At 43.1% G+C, this 24,625-nt stretch overlaps 1 protein-coding gene across 1 annotated transcript in view; it reads right to left on the reverse strand.

Annotated features, from left to right (window-relative positions):
• The window catches only part of lamc3 (laminin, gamma 3), a 168,902-nt gene that overhangs the window by 107,428 nt on the left and 36,849 nt on the right, over positions 1-24,625 (reverse strand). The window contains exons 3-4 of the mRNA XM_056291207.1: positions 8,143-8,273; positions 3,940-4,106 (exon numbers count right to left, since the gene is read on the reverse strand). Coding sequence (XP_056147182.1) covers positions 3,940-4,106; positions 8,143-8,273 — 298 coding nt within the window. The remainder of the gene's footprint in view (positions 1-3,939; positions 4,107-8,142; positions 8,274-24,625) is intronic.

Here is a 24,625-nt window from a genome sequence, read left to right on the forward strand (position 1 = left end):
GGCCCTTCTCACGGTTCTCCTGAGCTACTCCTACCTATGCTCCTTCCTCACACATCCACGCCCCGCCCCTCCCTTCTCCCCCTCCTCAGCCTCTTGCCCACTTTTTAGCCTTTTTCAAAATTGTGCTGTGGGTGAAGTTGGAATCAGACCGGGGGAGAAGTTACACTTCAACATTTACATTTTACGTGTACTATTTTCATTTATATTTACATTTTTTTATTTATATTTACCCTTTACGTTTAACATTTACATTTATGTTTAACATTTACACTTACAGTGAACATTTACATTTAACATTTAGAACCAGAACCATGTTTATTGGCCATGTAGGTTTGCACTATGTGGAACCTGACTCCGGTTTTGTGGCTCTCTCAGTGTACTTAACACAGAATAACAACACAACAACACAACAATCTTTAGATATATACACAAGGATTGACTTATACAGATGAAATAAGAGGTGATAAGGTGCAGTGGTGCAGAGAATATATGAGACATGCTGAAATAGATGTTAACAGGTTACTTACACACATGCCTGAGGTAGACGACATGACAGAGTGTACCAGTATACATACAATGTGCAGTACAGTATGTACAAAATGGTTGGATTTAGTTGACAGTGTTAAGCGTACAAAAAACATGGTTTGTGTGGGCTTTCTGGAATAATCCTAGACAATTTCACGGCAGATGTGAGCATTTGCATTATTACTGGGGAGAAGTAAATGCTAACAATTGTGTTATGAATATATCATCTTTGCCAGGCATTATTCAATAATAGTGTATTAAAGCCTCAGTATTAATTGCAGTACAATTGTCAGTCAAAATTAATCACTTTGATATGTTGCTAGCCAACTATTCAATAATACTGCATGAATTAGTGATCAGTACATATAATGACCATTATAAGCATAATGAAAATCAACTTTATACAATTGGGGTCAAGACAAATCTTTATTATCATTGTATTCTGTTGTAGTTTTGATACTTATTGATACATAATGCAATATTAAGACCTTAAGCTTTGTACAAGGAAAAAAAATATTGCATTGTCGAGCATAAATGGGCGAGATGTATCAAAGAGGTTTTCTTGGGCTGTGGATATCCCTGTCTGGCACAGACATACTGTGATTTTGTCAGCAAATGGGCGTTTACAAAAAAAATAGCAGGTGATTGGATCAACTATCTGTCAATCAAGAGCTAACTCTCCAATATAACAGATGTGAAAAGCACAACACCGGAGCTAAACAAACGGCAGCATCTACTCTAGCGAAAGTGAGTAAGCATAGCAGTAAGCATATCATTAGCTTGTTGGTACACCATTCATACCGTTTTCATTAGGAAAATCTATGTTTAAGTCCTGTACTGTTTCCCAGTTCAATGCACTGTGGCTTCTCATGTCATCACCTAAACCACACCCACAGTGCCTCAAAGGGCGCTGATTGGTCCGACCAATAAAGCATCTGTTAGAGCAGTGGTTGTCAAACTTTTTCTGTCATGGCCCCTTTGGAAGAAAAAATTGTCATGCCCATCGCCCCAACAAAAAGGTGACAAAATGGGCCAAGTTTAACTTTATTTAAATAACATCAAGCTCATGAACATTACTTTCACTTTTCTTTCAGTAATTTCTGTTGTGCAAATAACAAATGCAAGTTCCACTTCAACTTTATCAAACCTCTTTTTGTGACATTTGTGCCTAGATTGCTCCATCAGTCTGTGTGCTTTCTCAAAAACAGAGAAAAACTAAATAAAATTTAAAAATCACTTTGCTAGAAAAATAACAATAAAGTTCAATCTGTGGAAAAAAAAGAACAAATGTGATATTTGGGAAAAATGACGAGTAAGTCAATTTATGACAGCTCAAGTCTTATCACTGCAATAGTGGTTGCAATGAGCCTGTTTTGCACTGCACATCTCTTCAAAATGGGGTTGCAGGCTTCATTCTGCAACTCTCAAGTCATGCTCAATGTTGAGTTTAGGTCTGTGCTTTGTTTTAAATGAGGCAACAGCAGAGAAGCCCATCTCACAGAGATAGGATGTGGTGAAGGGATGCAGAATACCGACAGCCCTCTGTCCTATGAGTGGATACTCCCTCTCCACACCAGGCCAGAATTCACTCCGTGCCTGACCTGTAAAGCTCAACCTCAGGGTGGCGTCAGATGTCATCTCAATGAACTGGTCCTCTTCAGCAGCGCTGAAATCAGCAGGTGCTGCTGCATAGACTGGATCTGTCACCCAGTCATACTGAGCACTGTTGTCTGGGAAGTATTTTTGAAAGAATCCTCTCAAGAGATGTGCTCCTTAAGACATGACATCACTGTGGTGGCTCCAGAATCACTGGTTTCAAAAACTTCACTCATATTCTCAAAGAACTCAGTATTTCCTTGATCAAGTCGCCTGCCCCACATCTCAAGCGTTCGAGTGAATGCACTGATGTTGTCTGCCAGGTGAGGAAGGTGCTTGTCTCTGCCTTGAAGCTGAAGATTTTAATTCGTTCAGCTTGCCAAATATATCGCTGAGATAGGCCAGTTTCGACGGAAATTGTTCACCACCAAACTTGCTTGCGACTTCATGCATCTCTGAGTTCAAAGACTCGTGGTGACACTTTACCTTGCGAGAGCCACCTAGCCTCACTGTGAAACAACACAGCTAAATGTTCAGCTCCCATCTCCTCGTAAAGTGTAGAGAACAGCCGTGCTCTCAGGGGTCTTTTTTGATGAAACTGATTGGTCAAAACCTTGTTTAGGTCAGGGCTAATCTGTCTTGATGCTAGCGCTTCTCTGTGTATGAGACAGTGTGTCCATTGCGCATTTGGCGCAACCCTCTTGATTAGTGCCTGCAATCCCTTCGTTCGCACGGTCGTCGCATTTCAGCCCACGTTCTGTCAGGTAACAGCCAAGAAGCCTAAAGAGCTCATCAGCTGTCGCTCTATTTGGGACATACTTGCAAAACAGCAATTCCCCACACAGTGACTTTGACGTGACAAAGCGATCATAAGCAATAAACAAGCAGTCTTTATTTCTGTCAGTAGCCCTGTCCACTTGTATGGTGAAACGTTGGACTTTCAGTTTTTCAATGAGTTGTTCTTCAAGGTCATTTGAAATATTGCGTATACGTTTTGCAACTGTATCATTGGACAGAGGGACAGCCTTCAGTTTTGTGGTGCTTGTCTCCTCAAACATAGTTGACACCATATCTAAAGCCACGGGAAGTATGTGCTCCTCTGCTATTGTGTGTGGTTTCTTGTACCGGGCAATTGTGACTTTGTGTGATGCCATTAGTGCTTTGTTGTTCACTGATGCAGCTTTTACACGGCAATGTTCCTGCTGACGGTATGCACCAAGTTTTCTCTGAAAGAACTCGAGTGGCTTATTGACATCACTGGGGTGTAATGTCTCTAAGTGTCTTCTTAATTTGTTTGGTCTCATACTATCAGCTGCCAGGTTTTTCCAGACATAAAATACACACTGGTCTCTCCTCATCTCCCACCACATTCACTGTGAACCCAACAGCAAGATAGGCTTCGTCCTATTTTCTCAACTTGGTTTTTGGTAATTACCGTCAGCTAAGCACTTTGTCTTGTTCGTCTTGGAAGCATCGTCTGTCTTTCTTTTCGTCCCAGTCAAATATCTCTCCTTTCTCTAACCCTACAGACTCTCTGCCTGAAAGCATGTTTTGATTGCTTCGGCGTGAAAAAGATTCTGAACAGTAGTTCCGCACTACATCCCCCCCCCCCCCCGGTCACCCCCCCCACCCCCGTTATGCCTCTGTGCCCCCCCCCCCCCCGTCAGACGGGTTTTGCAAGTCAAACTAATTTGATCAAACGAGACCAAGTGGCTGTGCCAGACTAGACACTCCTGTGTCTGTAAAGTGAAATGTTGCAGTGGATTTCAAAATAACTTTCTTTCAGTTTAAATGCAGTATTTGTCCAGGTGTACTCACTCAAACATTCATTGGCAGAGTCCCCAGTGGCCCTAGCCCAGGGTCTGTCCTGGTAAAATGGGTGACATTTCTGGCAATCCGCTCCCACCGTATGATGCTGACAGGCACAAACCAGGCTCCCATGCTGCCCCTCAACACACTCACTGGCATGGCCGTTACACTTACATCTGCGGGGAAGAAAAAACAAACAGACAGATGGGAGGATGTGAATACGACTTTACACATTCTTTCACTGTCTCCGGGGCTGTTTACACCTGGCATTAACACACTTCTTGGGTGAGCCGATCACAAGTGGACAGCTCTAAGTGCAGGTGGGAATGCACCCAATGTGTCCTCAATGTGTCTTGAGATCCGATCGCTCAGGCCACACCCAATTTCCCCTCGGGGATGAATAAAGTATTCTGATTATGATTCTGATTCGGAGGTGGCCTGGGACGTATTTGTCCACATTGCATTTGAAGTGTAAACGCACATGTGTCCCAGGCCACGCTGAAGCACCGCCTAGTCAACTGATGTCCTCTGTAAGCAGATGACGTCAGTTGACCTGGCGGTCACAAAAGCCTCCTCTCAGTTTAATTATTATTATTTTTTGTTTTGTTTTGTTTACCTCATCTGTAATTTTTGACACACCTCAGACCCACAACTGTGAAAGAGCCCCTGCCCGCTTGCACATTCAATTTCAACGTCAGGTTCAAGTTCATTTATCCACCGTGGCGCAGAGCCCGACCCCCCAGAACCCGCTGGAATAATTAGATAACCTGAGCCTCAACCGGCGTGATCGGGTCGAGCCTGACAGGGCTCAGGTTGAGAATTACAAACTCTGGTGTTCAGACATTTACATTTTCGTACATAACAAGTTTTAAGGAGGAGTTTCAACTTTGGCTGTGTATTTTGAGCCCAAAATGAGAGAAGGCAAACAATCGGAGCCTCATCAGATTATTTGTGTCTATCTGGTGCCACATGCATTTGCTGCATCCATGCCATTGTGATGTTACAATGTTACAATGTCATTTGATACAACACAAGTAGGATCGGGTAACAATGTGAAACTATTAACCCACAATAGACCATTTCTTAAATGCAATGTATTAGGTAAGGGGTCTGAAGGCTGTCAGCCAGATCTACATCATCATCATCATCATAACACACAGCACTTTAATAAGAAGAAAAAAACCGTTGTGCTTCACAACAAAGTGGAATGGAAGTGCGGTTGAGAAGTGCAGTTGAGATATGGGATGATTTATTTTACTTATTATTTGTTTTATTTATTCAAGAGCACCTCAGATTTCACATGACGACATGACCGAGCATTAAAATGAGGCTCGGGCGAGCAAGGATGTCTCATGTTGTTAAATGCCTGTTGCTTTGACTCCCCTCGCCGCGTGTTTCGGTGCGTGTTTATGTCTACTCTCTCTGGCATAAACACAGCCTGAGATGAGGCGGGGTCCTCATCCCCCTCACTGACTGCACAACTCAGCTCCACTTTGAACTCAACTCTAGTACACTCCAGATGTCCCACAGTGTAAATAACATCTACCAGCGTCTGCACTCATGGATTTGTGTGTGTGTGTGTGTGTGTGTGTGTGTGTGTGTGTGTGTGTGTGTGTGTGTGTGTCTGGTTTGCTATATTGACTTTTACATCACTGGCCATCCACAATATGTTTGTATTTAGGCATGTCTTTTCCCACAACCTGCAAAAGCAAAACCTGCGGGGTAGCCCCGGTGGCTCACCTGGTAGAGTGCTACAGTAAGGCTGAGTCCTTAACGCAGCAGCCTGGGTTCGAATACAGCCTGGGCCCTTTGCTGCATGTCATCCCCTGTCTCTTCCCTGCCCTTCCTGTCTCTCTACTATCGCTATCAAATATAAAAAAATGTAATAAAAAAAAGCAAACAAAGGTGCTATAATTAATTAAAGTGTACTCTATTGAGTCTAAATTCCCAATTAGATAACTACTATCAGTTTACCCCCCCCCCCCCAACCTGCATTTGGGAAGCCCATCTCCTCTGCAGCACATATAAATTGGAGGCCGCTGCAGTTGGTTCGGTGTGCTACTTGCTGGCTGTGTTGTCTGGCTCTGTTGAGTGGCTGTGATGGGGGACAGGGACTTGTCACTGAGAGGCAGACTCCATCAAAATTAGCCAACTGTCCCTGATCCAGACGTATGCTTGCCTGCGGCACAGATTCAGTTATTTCTGTGGTCGGTGAGGCGACATCAACAATCGCAGTAACGCCAAAGAGCCTCCAACTCACATACGAGACAGAGCAGCCTGCAGAGCAAGAGCTGAGCTCCTCGGTAATAAACAGAACTAAAGATTTTCTGAGAAGGATGATAAAGCAAATAGTGGGCATGTGTCTATTCCATTGCCTACCAACACGGGGATCGCTGGTTCGAATCCCCGTATTACCTCCGGCGTGGTTGGGCATCCCGACAGACACAATAGGCCGTGTCTGCGGGTGGGACGCCGGATGTAGGTGTGTGTCCTGGTCGCTGCAATACCGCCTCCTCTGGTTGGTTGGGACACCTGTTCGGGGGACTGGGGCAAATAATGTGATCCTCCCACGCGCTACGTCCCCCTGGCGAAACTCCTCACTGTCAGGTGAAAAGAAGCGGCTGGCGACTCCACATGTATTGGAGGAGGCATGTGGTAGTATGCAGCCCTCCTCGGATCGGCAGAGGGGGTGGAGCAGCAATAGGGTAATTGGCCAAGTACAATTGGGGAGAAAAAAGGGGGGTAAAAAAAAAAAGTGGTAATGTGAGAAATATCTGAAATTCTTTATGGAAAGCCAAGAGAACAGAGTTAACATCTGATCTCTGAACATGAATTACTGCCCCGACAGCTCGAGCATGGTCATTTTCAAAGTGCACTAGTCAAAGCCTGACGCACCTTGATGACATGATTCCTCTGTGACACCTTCCTGGAGCAAACTGGTGCAGGGTAGGGCAGGCCAATTTACTACTAGTGTCACCGTAAAGACAAATGCAGTCGTTCAGAATATGTTGGTACATGGCTGACACGCTAACATCCTGCCAGGCGACTCGTTCCCAAAGGTGTTTTGACATTGGTGGGTCATTTGTCATGTCGCCTGCCATGAGCCTAAGTGTTTATGACAGGAGTCAGATCACGTTTATTCTGTTTGTGAAGGTTTCATCTCAACTACTTAATCGTCCGCTTCTTTCTGTGGTACCAGGGAACATTGTGGTCCTTGGCGCCATGTCCTCTCTCATTACTGTGAGTAATAAACCAGAGGAACTGGAGGGAGGAAGAAGAATTATCTTGGTCTGCTCTCATCTGATGGCAACTTGGCAGACAACAAGATGTTCTATCAGTCTTACAATCTGCTGTCCAAGATAAAGCTAATGTCAACTTTGGCTGCCTGGTTAAGTAAACAGAAGAGGAAGTGTTTGTATGCTAAAGTTTCTGTGTCAGACAGTGTGTGTGTGAGTGTATGTGTGTGTGTGAGAGTGTGTCTTAATGAATCCAATCATGTGTGCATGCATGCAGTATTCAAGTATTTGCTGCATTATGTGAAAGGAAGGACAACTTTTTGACATGCAGATTCATGTAGCATCCCTCATTTAATGGGCGGCACGGTGGCACAGTGGTTAGCGCTGTCCCCTCACAGCAAGAAGGTCCTAGGTTCGAACCCCGGGGTTGCCCAACCTTGGGGGGGTCGTCATCCCAGGTCATTTCTGTGTGGAGTTTGCATGTTCTCCCCGTGTCTGCGGTGGGTTTTCTCCGGGTGCTCGTGGTTTCCCCCACCATCAAAAAGACATGCATGTTAGGGTTAATACTCCTGTCTGTGCCCCTGACCAAGGCAATGGGAAGAAATAACTGGAGTTGGTCCCCGGGCGCTGCACAGCGGCTGCCCACTGCTCCTAGCTCCGCACCTAGGATGGGTTAAATGCAGAGGAAGAATTTCCCCACGGGGATCAATAAAGTAATAAGAAAAAAGAAACCTCACATTCCACCCCCCTCCCCATTTATCTCTAGAAAAGAGGCAGCAAAATACAATCAGAAATCAGAGGAAATAACAAAAGGCACACTCCCTGGTCACATTAAGTGTCTCTTTTTGACCATAGGTTTCCTTGGAGGGAGCACAAGGTTAAACAATGAGGTTACCCATTCTTGACATTTTGGACGGAAGGACGAGAATTCACAGTGACACGATTCTGGAGGCCCATTTTTCATGGTGTCTCTTACCTGCCACCCACAGAGAAATCAGAGATGGCGTAGTAGTACGAGCGCAACACCTTGGCGTCCTTGAAGAACTCATCTCCAAAGGTGTTGAGCCTGTCCAAAGAGATGAGCAGGTCTGTGGCTGTCACCCATTCCTAGAAGAGAGGAAAGACGGGGAAGGAGGTGGTGAATAAGACAAAACATGAATGGTGAGATAGGGGCATAGCTCCCAACACTCCCGACTTTACCCGGTTTCTCTCCACTTTTAACCCTTTATCCTACTGTGTTCCCGGTCAGCAGTTTCTCCCACTAACCTCCAAATTTTCCGGAAGGAGAGGGAGGGAACCAGGAATTAATTTCCGGACATAGTACCTTTTTATGACTCTATCCAGCCCCACGCTTTCCATTTATACCAGTGGTGTCCCACCCTGCTCCTGGAGAGCTAACCTCCTGCTGGTTTTTACTCCAACCCTCATTTAACACATCTGGTTCAATTAATCAAGGTCTTGGTCAGTAGGTAGTTAGTAGAATCAGGTGTGCTAAATGAGGGTTGGAGTGAAAAATGGCAGGATGGTAGCTCTCCAACAGCAGGGTTGGACACCACTGATCTATGCCATGCTTTATCAACAAAACAAAAAAAAAGAAAAAAAAAGAAATGACAGTGTTTGAATTGTTGTTTTGAAATATCAAAACAACACTCTTAAAGTTTTAAAATAAAATCTGACCAAAAAACATTAGTCTACTCTTAAACATGATATGTATATATATACTATATATATATAGTTTTTTTTAGAGAATTATTAAAGGTTCTATATGTAATACGTCAAGTTGCTGTAGGTAACTTTGGATGGGTGAGCAATTTTGACAAAAAAAACCCCAACAAATCCACTCTCCGCTTTGGTCTCCTATCTCCTTCTCTCCTGCCACAACTGGCAAAATTCCTATTTTCATTGACAATATATGCATGCTAAAAAAAACAGTAAATCTAGTTACACCAATATTGTTGTTGTGAAGCATTGTTTATTTATAGCTGATGCTTTTGTTTTGTGTTTTCTTAAGATGAACATTATTCAGTCCATCCACGATTTTGTTCCGATGGTTTGGGATTGTGAACAAGCATTGAATCTAAAGGGGATCTCCTTCCCTAGAGCTTGATGTTGGCGGGTACAGTTTGGACAGGACTTAGATGGAGGAGGTCTTTGGATGTCACCCTTTTTGAAAGATTGAAAGGGGGAAGGGTGCCTGGCTGCAGCCCAGGCTTGGAGTAATAAGACAGCAGGGCAGATAAGGTTTGAAGGAGGGAAAAAAAAGGTGGCAGAATAAGGGCATTAGTAGAGACAGGCAAGTCAAGTAAAGATAATGCAACAGAAGAAGCGGATGAGAGGAAAGAGGAAAAACAATAACTGAAAAAAACAACAGCGCTGGCAGATGAAGGGAGGGAGACAGAGGGGTGGAGGGGGTAATGGAGGTGTAGACAGGGGATGTAATGTGGCTATAATGAGAATGGTGTTGAAAATTGACCTAATGATGGTGATAAAGGTGAAGAGAAGAAGGGGATAAATGGAAGCAAAACTGGATATGTGAAAAAATGTGAGACAAAAGACAACGCTGCAGCAGTTCCTCTGTATAATGGATAACGCTTGGCAACACACAGACAACCTAAACCTGAAATGATTTAAGCTACTCTGCACATAGTGCAAATGCATAGGCAGACAGTGAAGCTAGAGTTTGTGTGTGTGTGTGTGTGGGGGGGGGGTAGTGGTGAGTGGCAGAACGAAAAAGTAAACACAAGTGCAATAGTGGGGTGGAAGATAAAAATGGGGTCAGGTAAGGGGAGAACAAACGACACGATGAATCCTCCCCCCCCCTGAACAGAGGCAACTTTAAAACAAATAGCTGGAGAGAAACTTTCTGTCTGTTCCTTGGCTGGTGTGGGACTCTGTGGCAGTCCTGAAAAAGCCTGCTGTAATGCTGTATATTTGAAGTCTCTCCCCCGAGGTGTGTTTGAAGTGGGGGGAAGGGGGTGGGGTGGGGGGGTGGCGGAGAATGGGAGAATGGAACGGATGGGCGGCAGACTAAAAAACATATGCAATGAGTGAATACGCAATCTGTGTTCTATGCCAAAGCCCATGGGAATCAGATACCGCCTTAAGCTACCTCGCCTAAATCTGGTTACTCTTACATTATACTGTAGCACTGTAGATTTTAGGTACTCGATAAAAGAGCAAGAGGCAACTGTAACAATGTTTTGCATCGCTACGCTTGATACCTGACAGGTTGTAAAACAATGAAGGTGAAACTCATTCACTGCTCAGAAAGTGAACCGAGAGATACTTGATTCATTAGCGGCATGAAATACGACTCAGAATACGGAGCCAAAATTCCCTCTCCACAGGTGCCTAGTTTTCGTGATCTATCACAGTTTAAAAAAGCCTTAGTGTTGCAGTAAAACTTCATAACCAATTAATCTTTTAAAAGGCTTCTTGTAATGGGATTTCTGTCAGCCAGACCATCGGTGTTCCCGTTTCAAAGAAAAGGATTTGGGAGCCAGGCCATATGTGCGCTCAGATACTTGCTGTTTCAAGACCCAGATTGGTGGTGAGTCAAAAGGTCGCAGCCCCTATTAGAACATCTGGTGTAAATATGCATCGCATATGTTCTTTATTGGTTTAACCCTAGCGGGGTTAGTGTCAAAAAGGCTTGTGGACCTTACTATTGTCTGTAGATTAGTTGGGTCAGACACGTTAATCATGTGAAGAAGGCTATTTAGTGGGAATATATCTAGTCAGCAATGTAAGATCAGTGGTACAGTGAATATCACAGAGTATAGAGCAACGGCTAATTAATGGCTCTTTCTAAGAGGTACAAGAGGCTTTTCAAATGTTAATTAGGCTCGCCAACTAAAGGCATTTTTCCTTCTTAAGTGTAACTCTCCAATTTGCCAACAGTCCTGCTGTCTCTATAGTGTTCTCTCTTTAACTGCCTTCGAGCTTTACCTTTCCTTTCCTCATTTTTTCCTCCCTCCACTTATCTCCCTTCTTCCCTCCCTAACTGGAATGCTCCTCAGGGTTTACAGACAACTCTGCTTCAGCAGCCTATCGAGAGTTATCGAGCTGCCTGTTTGTAGTAACAGTAGCTGCAGTGTTGCAGAGTAGAGTGCAGTGGGCTGGCAGGCTACTGTGTGGACCTTTGCTTATCGACTTTGCCCTTTTTTGACATGGCTCCGCTCCGGCTAATGGGGTTTGGGCAAAGCCAGGCCCCTGTACATGGTGGCTGCCAAGGAAAGCAGATGCTCATTCCTCATATGGTTCTACACAACCTGGACATGGCAGAATTTTGAACCAAAAAATAACAAATAGATATGAGAGGGGTTGAAGAGTTTGCGATGGGTAAAGTTACCTGCAATGGAAAACATTTTGATGAAATTAGGGGCAAAAGGGTTGAGAAAACTTGGGGAAGGAAGACTGAGGAAACTAAGCAGAGGTTGAAGTTTCCACCTCACAAAGGGTCACAAAGGGCCACAAAGGGTTCTCAGAGGGTCAGAATGTAGCTCAGGCATGCGGAAAGAAGAAATAATAATTCTCATTCTGAGCAGGAAGTGGTTTATGGTGATTAAAATAGATAACTAATCTCCATATCTATGTTCTTTTGCTAAGGTTTTCCTGCCCTACCATCTCATGATTGCTGTATCTTTCATGTCTGCTTTACTCTTGCTATTGATGTTTCTCTTTTAGTCTCATACTGTTTTGTTGAGTTCTTTGCCTTTATTCTTCATGTTGTTGCAAGTCAAGTGGGCATCAAAAGATGGGACTTTTTTATGGTTGAATTATTAAAACTAGTTTGGAGAGGTTGCAGGAGTGATTTAATAAAAAACAAGGGCACTGATCAAGCAAGTTAATTCAGGTTCAGAATTGACAGCACCAAACGTTGGTCCCAGTTTTTCATCATCAATAGATCGTTAGTCATTGCTTTTGCAGTAATTCAACTTCTTTGGAATTACAGTCTCACATGATCCCAATTTAACTGTGACTGGCCTTTGTGTTTATTTAAAAAGCTGTCGTCTTCGTGGATTGTCACCTTGTCATGGTGGAAAAGATTGTGTGATCCTGACATTTCAACAGCAATACCATCTGAACCTATGCTCCTTGTAGGGTCACCCATGGCGTTAAGGTCAAAGGGGAGGTCCCTGACGAACAACAATCCAACCAAGACCTCAACGGTGGAACAGGCGGAGAATGATGGCGAACTTCAGGGAAGCATCACAATGGCTAGGAAGGCAGATGAAAGCTGCAGCAGAAATGTGCCACCAGTTGTCTTGGACTCCATGCCACTGGATCCTGACCCAGATCTGTCAAAGACTGTGTGGTGGCTGTCTGTGCACCAGTCTCCCCATGTTAAACAAGTCACGCACAGACGTACTCCATAAAGGGAATTCACCCTAACATCCCAGATTAAGTCCTATGGTGACTGGCAAATGGCAATGGGGGCAGGATTGGGAGATTTGGAAGCCCCTAGCCATGAGCCACCACATCAGGTGGTGGGTGCTAGATTCAGTTGCTGGGCTCTTGGAACGAGGTAAAAAAAGCCCTTCAGTAGCTGCACCCAAGACTGAGCAGCCCTCTTTTGGATACACTCTGGGAAGAGGCTAGAAAAGGTGCCCTAAAAATAGCCTGCATCAAACCTCTTGACTGGATTACCGCGTCTAAAGGATGGTCCAGAGGGTCACACATGCGGTCGGAAACAGAAACATGGACTTTGGAGCCTGGAATGTTCACACACTGAGGGATAGTGCAACCAGTGACAGACCAGACAGGAGAACTGCGATCATCAAAAGAGAACTGAAGAGACGCTGGATTGACATTGCTGCCCTTAATGAAACCCGACGGGCAGAAAAAGGACAACTGAAGGAGGAGAAGGGTTGCTACAGTTTCTTCTGGAAATGAAAAGCTGCTGATGAGTCCAGGATCCATGGCGTTGGATTTGCCATCAGACCCAGATCATCAGCCACCTGTCTGAACTTCATGTGGGGATCAATGAGCATCTCATGACCATCCATCTGGTGCTTGCCAACAACCAGATGGCAACAGCTGTGAGTGCCTATGCCCCTACTTTAGACTCTGAAGAGCAAGTAAAAGAGACCTTCTACACCTACGTAGACAAGACACTGTCAAAAGCCACCAATGAGGACAAGATTATTCTCCTTCAACGCCAGGGTCAGCCAGAATCAACACCTCTGGAACGGAACTATAAGTAAGGAAGGCATCGGGAACATCAACACCAAGGAGTTCTGATTCTTAGTAAATGTGATCTGTACAACGTCACCATCAAGAACACTCTAATTCACCAGAGAAAAAAAAGGGCCTCTTGGAGACACCCCCACTTCCAAACAGTGGCATCTCCTTGACTATGTCATTGTACAAACCAGGGACCACTGTGACATAAACATCATGAGGGCCATGATCGATGCAGATGTCTGCTGGACAAATCATCGTCTGACCTGCTCCATGATGTCCATCAAACTCAAGAGGAAGAGGAAGGTTCAAAAGAAGCAGATCTGACCAAGACTGAACCTTGAAAACCTGAATCAAACTGCCACCCAGCAGCGACTTCAGGCCTCTCTTGGAGAAACCATCCAACCCGAATCTCCTGATGGCACTGCGAGGCACTGGAGCCCTTCGGCGTTGCCAGGTCATTTTGTCGGGGCTTAAGCCCCGGACGTTTTGAGTGTAGCTCGGAATGTAATTTCAGATTAAAGCCTATGTGAAGCCCGACAAAAAACAAAACGTGTGTGATGTCCGATAGTCTTCGTCACATAACAACCTGTCAAAATAAATGCAGGTCTCTAAACTAACTCCATGTGTGTGTGTGTGTGTGTGTGTGTGTGTGTGTGTGTGTGTGTGTGTGTGTGTGTGAGTTAAAGAAAATTTAATAACCCAATAAATTAATGTTACCATTAATACATTTAACTTTTTCCCCCTAGTATGATACTGTAGCATGTCACATGTTTAATGATAGCAGTTGTGAAGTATTCTGCTTCTACTCAATATTAATACTAATTACAAACAACTACTAATACTTTTAACGTAACAATTCATAATTAACCTGGGGAGTAAACAACAGTTTTTGAGGTACACATTTCAATTTTCAATGATTAAGATATGTACTTTGAATGTAAATGAGGTGCCAGAGTGCATAAAAAAGCATCAAAATAGAGCTTTTTATCAAAACAAAAATTTCCGGGACAGGATCCCCCCGGACCCCCCTACAGAAGTCCAGGCTAAGCCACGAATGTCCTCAAATCTTGGAAACGCCCTTGCTGGAGCCTGCTCAAATCCACCATCCTCAACACCTGCAAAAACACCCTTTGGTACAAGTCCAGAAAACACCAGAAACTGGTTTGATGAGAATGACACAGAGACAGAACAGCTCATCTCCAAGAAAAGGAAAGCCTTTAAAAATAGTCTTAAATCTTTAGAAAGAAAAATGTCTGTTTTGATACTTTCCATTGCTGGACCATATAAAATCACGCCTAATCATCTAAGTCACAAATACTTCCAACTTGCTCATTTTAATGGTTACTGTATGATTTTCCCCAGAAAAAATCCCCCTATGGCAAAATAAGACTTTATCATAGCAGCCAAATGCAGAATCTAAAGTTAAGCTTCATTAAGCAATACTTTTGATATCAGTAGCGAGTCAAATGACTTCAAGAAGCCGGCCCACAGTTTTTTTTCACCATCGGCTCATCTTTTGGTTTTGGCAGCCCAGCAAAGCGCACCTCAGTCTCTCACCAGGCAACCCACCATAAACCTATGGGCAAGCCATGCACAACTCACAATTTCTGAATGCCACTGCCACCTGTTCAGTGCAAAATGGCTACAAGATAACTGCTACTTGAAGTGGTGGCCCTTGCTGAGAGGTCACCCACTGAAACCCTGCTGCACCACATTTGACAATTGCACACAACAGCTCTCCTACACCAAACCACAACAGATATAGCTGGTATCAAGAACATGTATCAACAGAATACTTGGTGGAGTCTTCAGTTATTTCTAGCTGTAGATAAACATAGCCCATGCTTGAATTTGGAGTGTTCCCCTTATTTGCTAGCAGTGCTACCAGTTCTTTCTTTCTTTTTTTTGAAATTTAATTGACAGTGGGGAAAACAAAATAAATCAGTGCAGTGCCAAATTTGCAAAAACAAAAAAAGTCAGCATAAAAAGTGGCTATCAAAATTAAAAAGAGCTGCTTAAAATAAATGTATATTTTCACCTGATTTAGTTTTACTCCAGGATATGAGAGGCTTTAGTTTTGTTACTTTCTCTTTTTTGTGAGATTTATAGCTGCTATTTATTCTCTTACTCTCTCTTCTCTATATTCTACCATAACCTCTTCATTTGTCCTACTTATTTCGTTATTTTCTGTGCTTAGTTCACTTTTCACTAGATTCTCCAATTTTCTTTATCAAACAACACTTGTGTTAGTGGGCAGCCTTTAAGTCCTGGTCTGTTTACTAACTTCAAGCTTAGCCTAACTCAACACTTAGCTCTATTGTATATGCAGTCAAAGCAGCCTCGTTAAGTCGTGAGTTACAGATAGGTTGTCTCTACTAGAGAGATGTGTCTGTGAGTTAGAGCAGCCTCCTTTGGCTAGGATTACAGTAGATCTGACGCGCACTCCAAATAGCCCTAGCCCTGGGCCTGACAGCACACCTTCTCTAGCTCAGCCTTGTCCACAGATGCGGCAGAATTTGTCTCTATTTGCTGGCATGGGAAGGCTAGCAAGAGCAAGCCACCGGTCACGTGGCCCAGTCTGCTGTCACCTCTCCCGACTGCAAACCGGTTTTCTTCCCTCACCAGCACTGTTGGTAGTCCTTCCAGCCAGTGTGCCTCTTCCACTCCTGTCGACAGAGTAAAGCAATGTGCACTAGTGATAGGAGATTCCATTACCAGCAATATCAGATTAGCTTCACCAGATCTGGTTTACCGTTTACCTGGGCCCAGAGTCTCCGACATAGAGTATAAACTGGGGGTGCTGCTCTGTCCACCTCTGTGCTTCTACTACTGGACCCCAGTGCAGCCTTCGATACCACTGATCACTGTATACTATTAGACAAAATAAATTATAATTTTGGCCTCTCTGGCTTAAGCCTATCTTGGCTTAAGTCCTACTTTTTGGAAGAACACATTGTGTCTGCTATGATGTTACATCGAAATTCTCTGATAAATATGGTGTACCTCAGGGCTTGGTTCTTGGCCCCCTAGTTTTATCTCTTTATAGTTCACCTCTTGGCCAAATTATACACAGTTATGGAATAAATGTCCATTGCTATGTCGATGATACTCAGCTGTGTGTGGCTATAAAGGCTGATGATCATACTCAAATGATTAATTTAGAGGCCTGCTTGGCTGCTCTGAAAAATTGGACGTCAGTAAATTTCCTGCTTTGAAATTCAGATAAAACAGTTGCTGGTCATTGGCTCTGCAAGACACATACACCAATTTCATAAAGTACTGATAACACTAAACAACTCTGTGACTTCACAAAGTGTGGCAGCCAAAAATCTTGGTGTTTTGTTTGATCTCAGTCTTTCCTTTGATAAGCTTATTAAGGAAATCGCCAAGACTTAACTTACGTAACATAGCTAAAATGTTGTCTTTCCTGTTCTGGGCTGATGCAGAGACTTTAATACATGCATTTGCTTCATCTAGACTTGATTACTGTAATGCTCTGTTTTCCGGTCTGCCACATGCTAGTATGGTTCAAAATGCTGCAGCTAGAATCCTAACTAAAACTAGAAAATTTGACCATATTACGCCAATTCTTGCCTCCCTTCATTGGCTTCCAATCCATGTTAGAGCAGACTTCAAGGTGCTTCTGCTGACTTTTAAAATCCTAAATGATCGCCTTAAACCATATATTCCATCTTGAGCTCTCCGCTTTCAAAATGCAGGGCTCCTGTGTGTACCCAAAGTTAAAAAAGAAGTCAGCTGGTGGCAGAGCCTTTTCCTATCAGGCCCAGTTCTTCTGGAAAAACCTGCCTGCGGCTGTCAGACAATCAGTGCTGATTCCTTTAATTTCAAGTTTACAACGCATATTTGTGCCTTAACCTACAATCAATTGCCTTTGAATTTGGCACTTTAAGACCTGTACTGCAAGGCGTGTTAGTTTCTGTCTTAATGAAATTATCAAGCACTGTTCTGTGGATGGGATTATAGATTACAGATTGACTATTGCAAACAGTTCTCTTCTCTGACATTTATTTTTTCTCTCTCTGAATAATGTCTTCTCCTTTCTCTTCCCTTGTGCATGTGAATAGTTTGATGCGAGTCTCCCGTGTGCATGTGTGGGCTGTCCTCCTCCCAGGTCTCCATGGTGATGGTGGTCATCACTGGGACACTGCTTGAAATTATCCTTATCACATTTTTTTAATATACCAAATAAATCCATATCCTGTTTCAATGTTATATTCTTCTCTCACTCCGATGTGTGACTGTTTTGTTTTTGTTTGTTTGTCTCTTGTCCCACATATGTGAATAGTGTCATGTGGGCCTGCCCTGTGTGTGTGTGTGTGTGTGTGTGTGTGTGTGTGTGTGTGTGTGTGTGTGTGTGTGTGTGTGTGTGTGTGTGTGTGTGTGTGTGTGTGTGTGTGTGTGTTGTATGTCCTCCTGTCAGGTCTACATGGTGATGGTGGTTGCATGGCTCGGGTCCTGGGCTGTACCGGTGACATCTGGATACTTCTCGGCATCCTCATCATAATATTCTTCATATATCTTATAATTCCATTATAATTCTGTTATTGTCTTTCAATGTTGTATTCTATAAATTGTGTAAACACAACATCCATTGCACGTCTGTCTGTCTTGGGCAAGAGATCCCTCCTCTGTTGCTCTCCCTGAGGTTTCTTCCTATTTTTTCCCTGTTACGGGTTTTTTTGTAGGGAGTTGTTCCTTATCCGATGCAAGGGTCTAAAGGATACTGTAATGCTGTAAAGCCCACTGAGGCAAATTTGTAATTTGTGATAATGGGCTATACAAATTAAACTGACTTGACAAATAAATGAATTGACTTGAGGCTGATTATAGACACACATCTAAATGGAAATCCTTGTGTTCATGAGCACAGTGAAATGTGAAAATTTGAGATGAGACATTCTGTGTACATTTTTTCATAAATAAGTAAAATGTGCAAACTGGTGTTAATTAATACCAAAAATACCTGGAAATCATGGTGCTTCCTTTAAAGAGCCATTTAATAGGTTGGCACATTTCTATTATTTCCGACATCTAGGCCTGATGCTTTAACACAAATGCTCAAGTGATTAACTATAAATGCAAAGTCAGCATTTCATAATAATTATATACTGCAAAAGCAAATACTTTCTCTTATACATCTCTTGCAACAATTATCATATAGTGGAGTTATTAGATATGCTTGGGCGGACAGTGCTAATTGTGTAAGCCATTGCAGACATATTTCTAAATATCACTTACTGCATTGAAAAGGAGTTTTTTTTAAAGGTTAATTAGTAGTCAGCCCATTACTTATTATTTGTGCAAACCACAGCAAAAGCTTAATTAACTTTGATTCTGTCTCCCTTGGAATTTGGGCTCACAATGCAGAGGCCTAAGCATTGAGAATGGCAATGAGCCAGTCCTGCGCTAAAAACGGTGAGTGTAATGATCAACCATGCAGTTGTGCATGGGCATACACACCTAGATGTGTAAAAATGTATGAGCTCACACACACACACACACACACACATACACACACACACACACACCACATAAAGGAGAAGAGAAACATCATCATCTCAATCTGGGTGATAAATCCAAATCACTTATATCAGAATGAAGCCCATCTTACACCACCTGTGCTTTGGGCTCTGCGACCCAAACAGTCCTCTCTGCAGATCTCTCTTGTCTGTTTCTCTTCCTCCAGCTCTCCGAAGGACTTTTCTGTCTCCTTCCTCTCTCTTTTCCTCTTGCTCTCATTCTGCACGTGCATGTTTCCTTGAACTAGGAGGCCTCTGGCTGGAGGCAGTGAGGGGAAAGAGAGCAGTGTCCCTCATTCCAAAGTTAATAACTTTTTAATTTAATTGCTTAAGTTCACTGTGCCCTCAATATGTATTTTTCCCACTTTTACTCATTGTCATTCAGTACTAGAGTTCCAATTTGCCACACGGTTTTCAGAGGGTGAGAGAGAGAGAGAGAGAGAGAGAGAGGGAGGGGGGCGAGCGAGAGGAAAGAGAAGAGGAGTGGGTTGAAGGGTGGCAGGGGAGACAGACAAACCATTTTAATGGAAGACTGAACAAATTAAATTTGAATTCATATAGTAACTTTCATCCGCTGCGTGGATCTAAAAAAAAAAAAGATGACTTTAAAAACTCGACAACAGAGCATCCTTTGAAGTGAGCCATTACTTCAAAGGAAACATGTAAACACTCTGTTACAAGGTGAATGTAACCTATTCCAGATAGTGTTTGTGCTTGTTTACTAATAATACAAATTGGGAAAACGCAACACCATCATCATACAGATACACTGAAGTGGATCAGATGATCATTTGATGTGACTGTATTTTTATTTATTAATTTTTATACGATCACTTTAACTTGTTTTATTGGACAACCCATGAGATGCTGAAGACAGTAACTATAGAACTTGCTCAGGCATAAACAATTCATCATCAAACACTAAACCCTCTTTTTTCCCGAATATGTTTCTGCTCTGACCTCTGCAAAACAGAAAGTTGGTGTGTTTTAAATGCAGGAGATGAAATGATTGGATTCTCCATATGGAAACTGTCCCTTCTTCAGAACTGAAATGGAAGCAGCAAAGCTGCAGAGGGATTAAAATGCTAATAAAAAGGACAGGACGCAATTCTTGTTTTAAGCCTTATGAAATATGCATGGCTCTGTATATGAGCGATATACAGAACAAACGACATACTGACATGCCATACAGAGGGAAATAAATAATTTTATGCTCCGCTGACACTCTGAATGTAAAAATGAAGGGTTTTACCACCCGTCACAGGTGTCTGTCCTTTTGAAAAGCCAGTCAAGCAAAAACCCATTGAGAAATCACATTTCAATGAATGGATTTCATTTCTGAATTGATCTTTTCTCAGTGTTTTCAGTGTTTTAAGCCTTTGCTGATTTTATTTTACAAACTATTTGTATGGTACAAGTGCACACAGCGTAAAGATCCCCCCCCCCCCGTGGGCCAACAAGTAAATTATTCACAATTCTTTCTTGAACACATCCCTGGTGATTTGTACTCGCAGATCTGTTTAGAAAAAAGTGTCCGATCTTACCTCAGTAAGGTGATTCAAATCATCAAACACGGACACTTTTGTTCTACATCGATCAAGATCTACAAGACATATTACTGCCACAACCATTTTTTGAAAAAATAGTACACAACTCAAATCCCCAAGTTTCTTGGAAATCACTGCTCTCTGACTTGGAAGATCTGAAGAAACAAGAAACCCACCTATTATGGCATGTAGCAACCTTATCTGAGTACAGAGGCCAACAACGAATACCGCGAGGTTTACGGATTAAAAAAAAAATCAACATCTTTTGGAATGGATGACCCGGAATTCATCAGAAAATGGGAAAATATTCTTAACAAGTGCTCTCTTGACTTCGAAGTCTTGATAATTGAGAAAACCGAATCTGAAAGGGAGAAAAAGTTGGAAGAAATTAAAACAAATGAACAGAAATCCAGAGCATGTTTTGCTGGCCAAAATAAATTGATGAAAATGAGGCACTGTCCCTGTCCTTTTTCAAATTGGTGAGTGCTACCGTACATGGATTTTGAAGTACATGTTTTTTTGGTTTTAGCACCACAGTAAGAGTTTGTTTTTGGGAAGGCACATCCAACTCCTCCATTTCCCAGTGATTTGTCTTTGTCTTGAGTCAGTATAGACACGTTCTTCCTGAGTAACAGGACTTTCTAATATATCAAAAATATTGGTATTTTTTATCAGCAATCGTGGGATTGCTTGTAAACTCACTTTTCAGATCTCCCAAAAGTTAATGTGTGCACTTTATTTTTATCAGTTGTTTGCAAGGACCACCGAGTTTTCTCTTTTTTCTTTTTTAGGGGTCCAAGCAGCGAAGCTGGTGGACCCCTATTGTATTTGTTAGGATTATTATTATTTTTCTCCGCTAAAAGTGTGTGAGGCTCAGCAACCGTAAGTCCTAGACCAACCAACTTTGGTACGTGGATTCCTATGGCCACCCACTACTCAGGCACCACAAATCACCTATGTCAGCCAGATGGCGGCGCTATAACAAAGGGTCATGCGTAATTCCCACACCATAAGTCAGATCAACACATAACTGCACAGACCTATGCATCTGAATGTGCTCTACAACTTTGTTATTGGGACCACATATGTCAGCCATACAGTTTGCCCGCCATTTTGACTTGTATTAGTTTGGGCGCGGTTTCTCAACTAAAAGTGTCTGAGGCTCAGCAACTGTAAGTCCTAGACCAACCAAATTTGGTAGGTGGATTCATACGCCCCCCCCCCACTACTCTGGCACTACAAATCACCCATGTCAGCCAGATGGTGGCGCTATAACAAAGGGTCATGCTTAAAAGGCCATAACTCCCACAGCATAAGTCAGATCAACACAAAACTTAATCGATCCATGCATCTCAATGTGCTCAACAACTTTACTATCGGGACCACCTATGTCAGTCATATAGTTTGCCCGCTATTTTGACTTATTTGGTGTGGAAGCGCTGCAGCTCTACATACCACACGCCAGGACACCTGGGTTTAACGACATACTTTTTCTTTTTACGGCAGTCGGCTAGGACGCAAGAAATCAGACACCGTCTGGTCCAGTTTTGGAAACTCTGGCACATGTTTCTGAAGCAATGGAAGTGTTACGACATTTAAAAAAATTACGGTAATCGTCTAGGACACAGGCGACCCAAGTAATCTGACATTGTCATATCTAGTTGGAAACTCGGGTAGGCTACTGTTTCTGAAGCAAGATTCTTCAATCTTTATTACATTACCAACAGCGGTTTAGTTTCATGTTGAAACGGTAGTCTATTACAGGCCAGGTGTATAAAAGGCCCCTACGTATCATAGGGTTAATTATTTACGTTGGGTGAAGGTATATGATCATGAGGACAAAACCATTCAAATTGCTCCATAGGGGGCGCAACAGTGCCAATGCTTGGACCCCTCCCAACGCCGCTTGCGGCTTTAATCTTTGCTTTTTTTTGCTACAAGTGGGTAAACTCACAGAGCGAATATTGGCCTATTGTTTTGTGTTTTTGAACAGGAATTAAATGTGTTCTTGAAAATCATTTCTCAATTCCAAACCAAAATCTGTTTAATTCCATGGGTATTAGTGTTAGGAAATATTATTAGTTATGCCTACTTGAGTCATTTCCATTGCAAAATATTATACCACCAAAACAGCAAGAGCCTAATTAATGCCGATTGGTCAGACCCTGTCTGCAGCAACAATGTGGCAGAATAGGGAGGATTATTTGGCTTTTGGCTGAATTTGTAATTTCGCTGATGGAATGTGGATATGCATTTTCATTTGTTTAGTGTTTAAAGTAATGGTGTCAAACACAAATTGTTTAATGTGCAATTGTTGGGATTTTGTGAGACCAGCTCCAGGAAAATGCCATGCTGATGCCTTTATGGGATTAATGATAACAAGCAATAGTTATGTAGGATAGTGAACTATGGATTCATTCACATCTAATGAAACACCAGTAAATTCAGTTTGGTGTTAAAGGGGTAGCTGAGACTATAGCTTAGTTGTTTTTTTTTTAACATATATAAAAAAAACTGAATCCAGATATTACAAGGAGATGTGTTGTGATAATTTTCTTTATAGAGTTATAGATTATAGATACAATGTCATCAAAACACAACATACAACCAACTGCACCCTCTGCTAGCCACTCTCCCCTCCCCACCGAAACCCCACCCGCACTCAGGATCTGTGTTGAGGAAATACACCAGCTCTTCCCAAGACAGAAGACCAGGAAGGCAACGGGCCCAGATGTTGTGTCACCCTCTTGTCTTAAAGTCTGTGCTGACCAGCTGGTCACCATTTTCACACTGATCTTCAACAGACCACTGGAGCTGTGGGAAGTCCCCTCGTGCTTTAAGAGCTCCACTATCATCCCGGTCCCCAAGAAACCCCATATCACAGGATTAAATGACTACAGGCCCATTGACCTAACGTCTGTGGTCATGAAATCCTTCGAGAGACTGGTTGTTGACCCACCTGATGGACAGGCTCCCTACTCGACACCCTCCAAAGCAGTTTGCCCACCGAGCAAACATGTCAGTGGAGGATGCAGTCAACATGAGATTGCACTACATCTTCCAACACCTCAGCTCCCTACGGATATATGCAAGGGTCCTGTTTGTGGACTTTCAGCTCAGAGTTCAACACCGTCGTCACAGATATCCTCCACTCCAAACCCATCCGTCTCACTGTACCAGCCCCTATCTGCCAGTGGATTAATACTTCCTTACAGACAGGAGGCAGCTGGTGAGGCTGGGGAAAATCACATCCAGCATCCGGACCATCAGGACTGGCGTCCCCACAGATGTGTGCTCCCCCATCTACTTTTCATCCTCTGCTGAAATGACTGCACCTCAGGTGACCCATCTGTTAAACTCCTTACGTTTGCAGATGACAAAACCATCAATGGCCTTATCCGGGATGGTGACGAGTCTTCACATTTGATCAGCTGGCCCTCTGGTGAGGCCATAACAACCTGGAGCAGAACACAGTCAAAACAGTGGCGATGACAGTGAACTTCAGAAGGAGTCGTCCCCCCCCCCAACCACACTCAACAGCATGGTGCCTGTGGTGAAAACCTACAGATTTCTGGGTTCCACAATCTCCCAGGACCCACGGCGGCCATCCTACATACACACAATCGTCAAAAAGACCCAGCCGAGGATGTACTTTGTCCGCCAGCTATAGATGTTCAATCTGCTTCAGGAACTGCTGATTTAGTTCTACACTGCAATAATCCAGTATGTCCTGTGCACATCCATCACTGTCTGGTGTGGATCGGCCACCAAACAGGACAGGAACAGACTACAACTGACAGTTAGGTCTGCAGAGAAAATCATTGGTGCTGACCTGCCCTCCATTCAGGACTTCTACACCTCCAGTGTCAGGAAACGGGCAGGCAACATCACTGCAGACCAATCACAACCTGGTCACACCCTGGTCACACCCTGTCCCAACTCCTCCCCTCTGGCAGGCACTACAGAGCACTGTACCCAAAAACAACCAGATATAAAAAGTTTCTTTCCACAGGCTGTCATTCAAGTGAATGCTTAACACTGTCAAATAAATCCAATCGGTTTCTATATACTGTACTGTACATTGTATGTATACTGGTAAACTCTGTCATGTCCATCTACCTCAGGCATGTTTGTAAGTAACCTGCTAACATTTTTTTCCAGCATGTCTGGTATATTCTCTGCATCA

The sequence above is a fragment of the Lampris incognitus genome, chromosome 12, assembly GCF_029633865.1.
Source record: "Lampris incognitus isolate fLamInc1 chromosome 12, fLamInc1.hap2, whole genome shotgun sequence".
In the NCBI taxonomy this organism is placed as follows: Eukaryota; Metazoa; Chordata; class Actinopteri; order Lampriformes; family Lampridae; genus Lampris; species Lampris incognitus.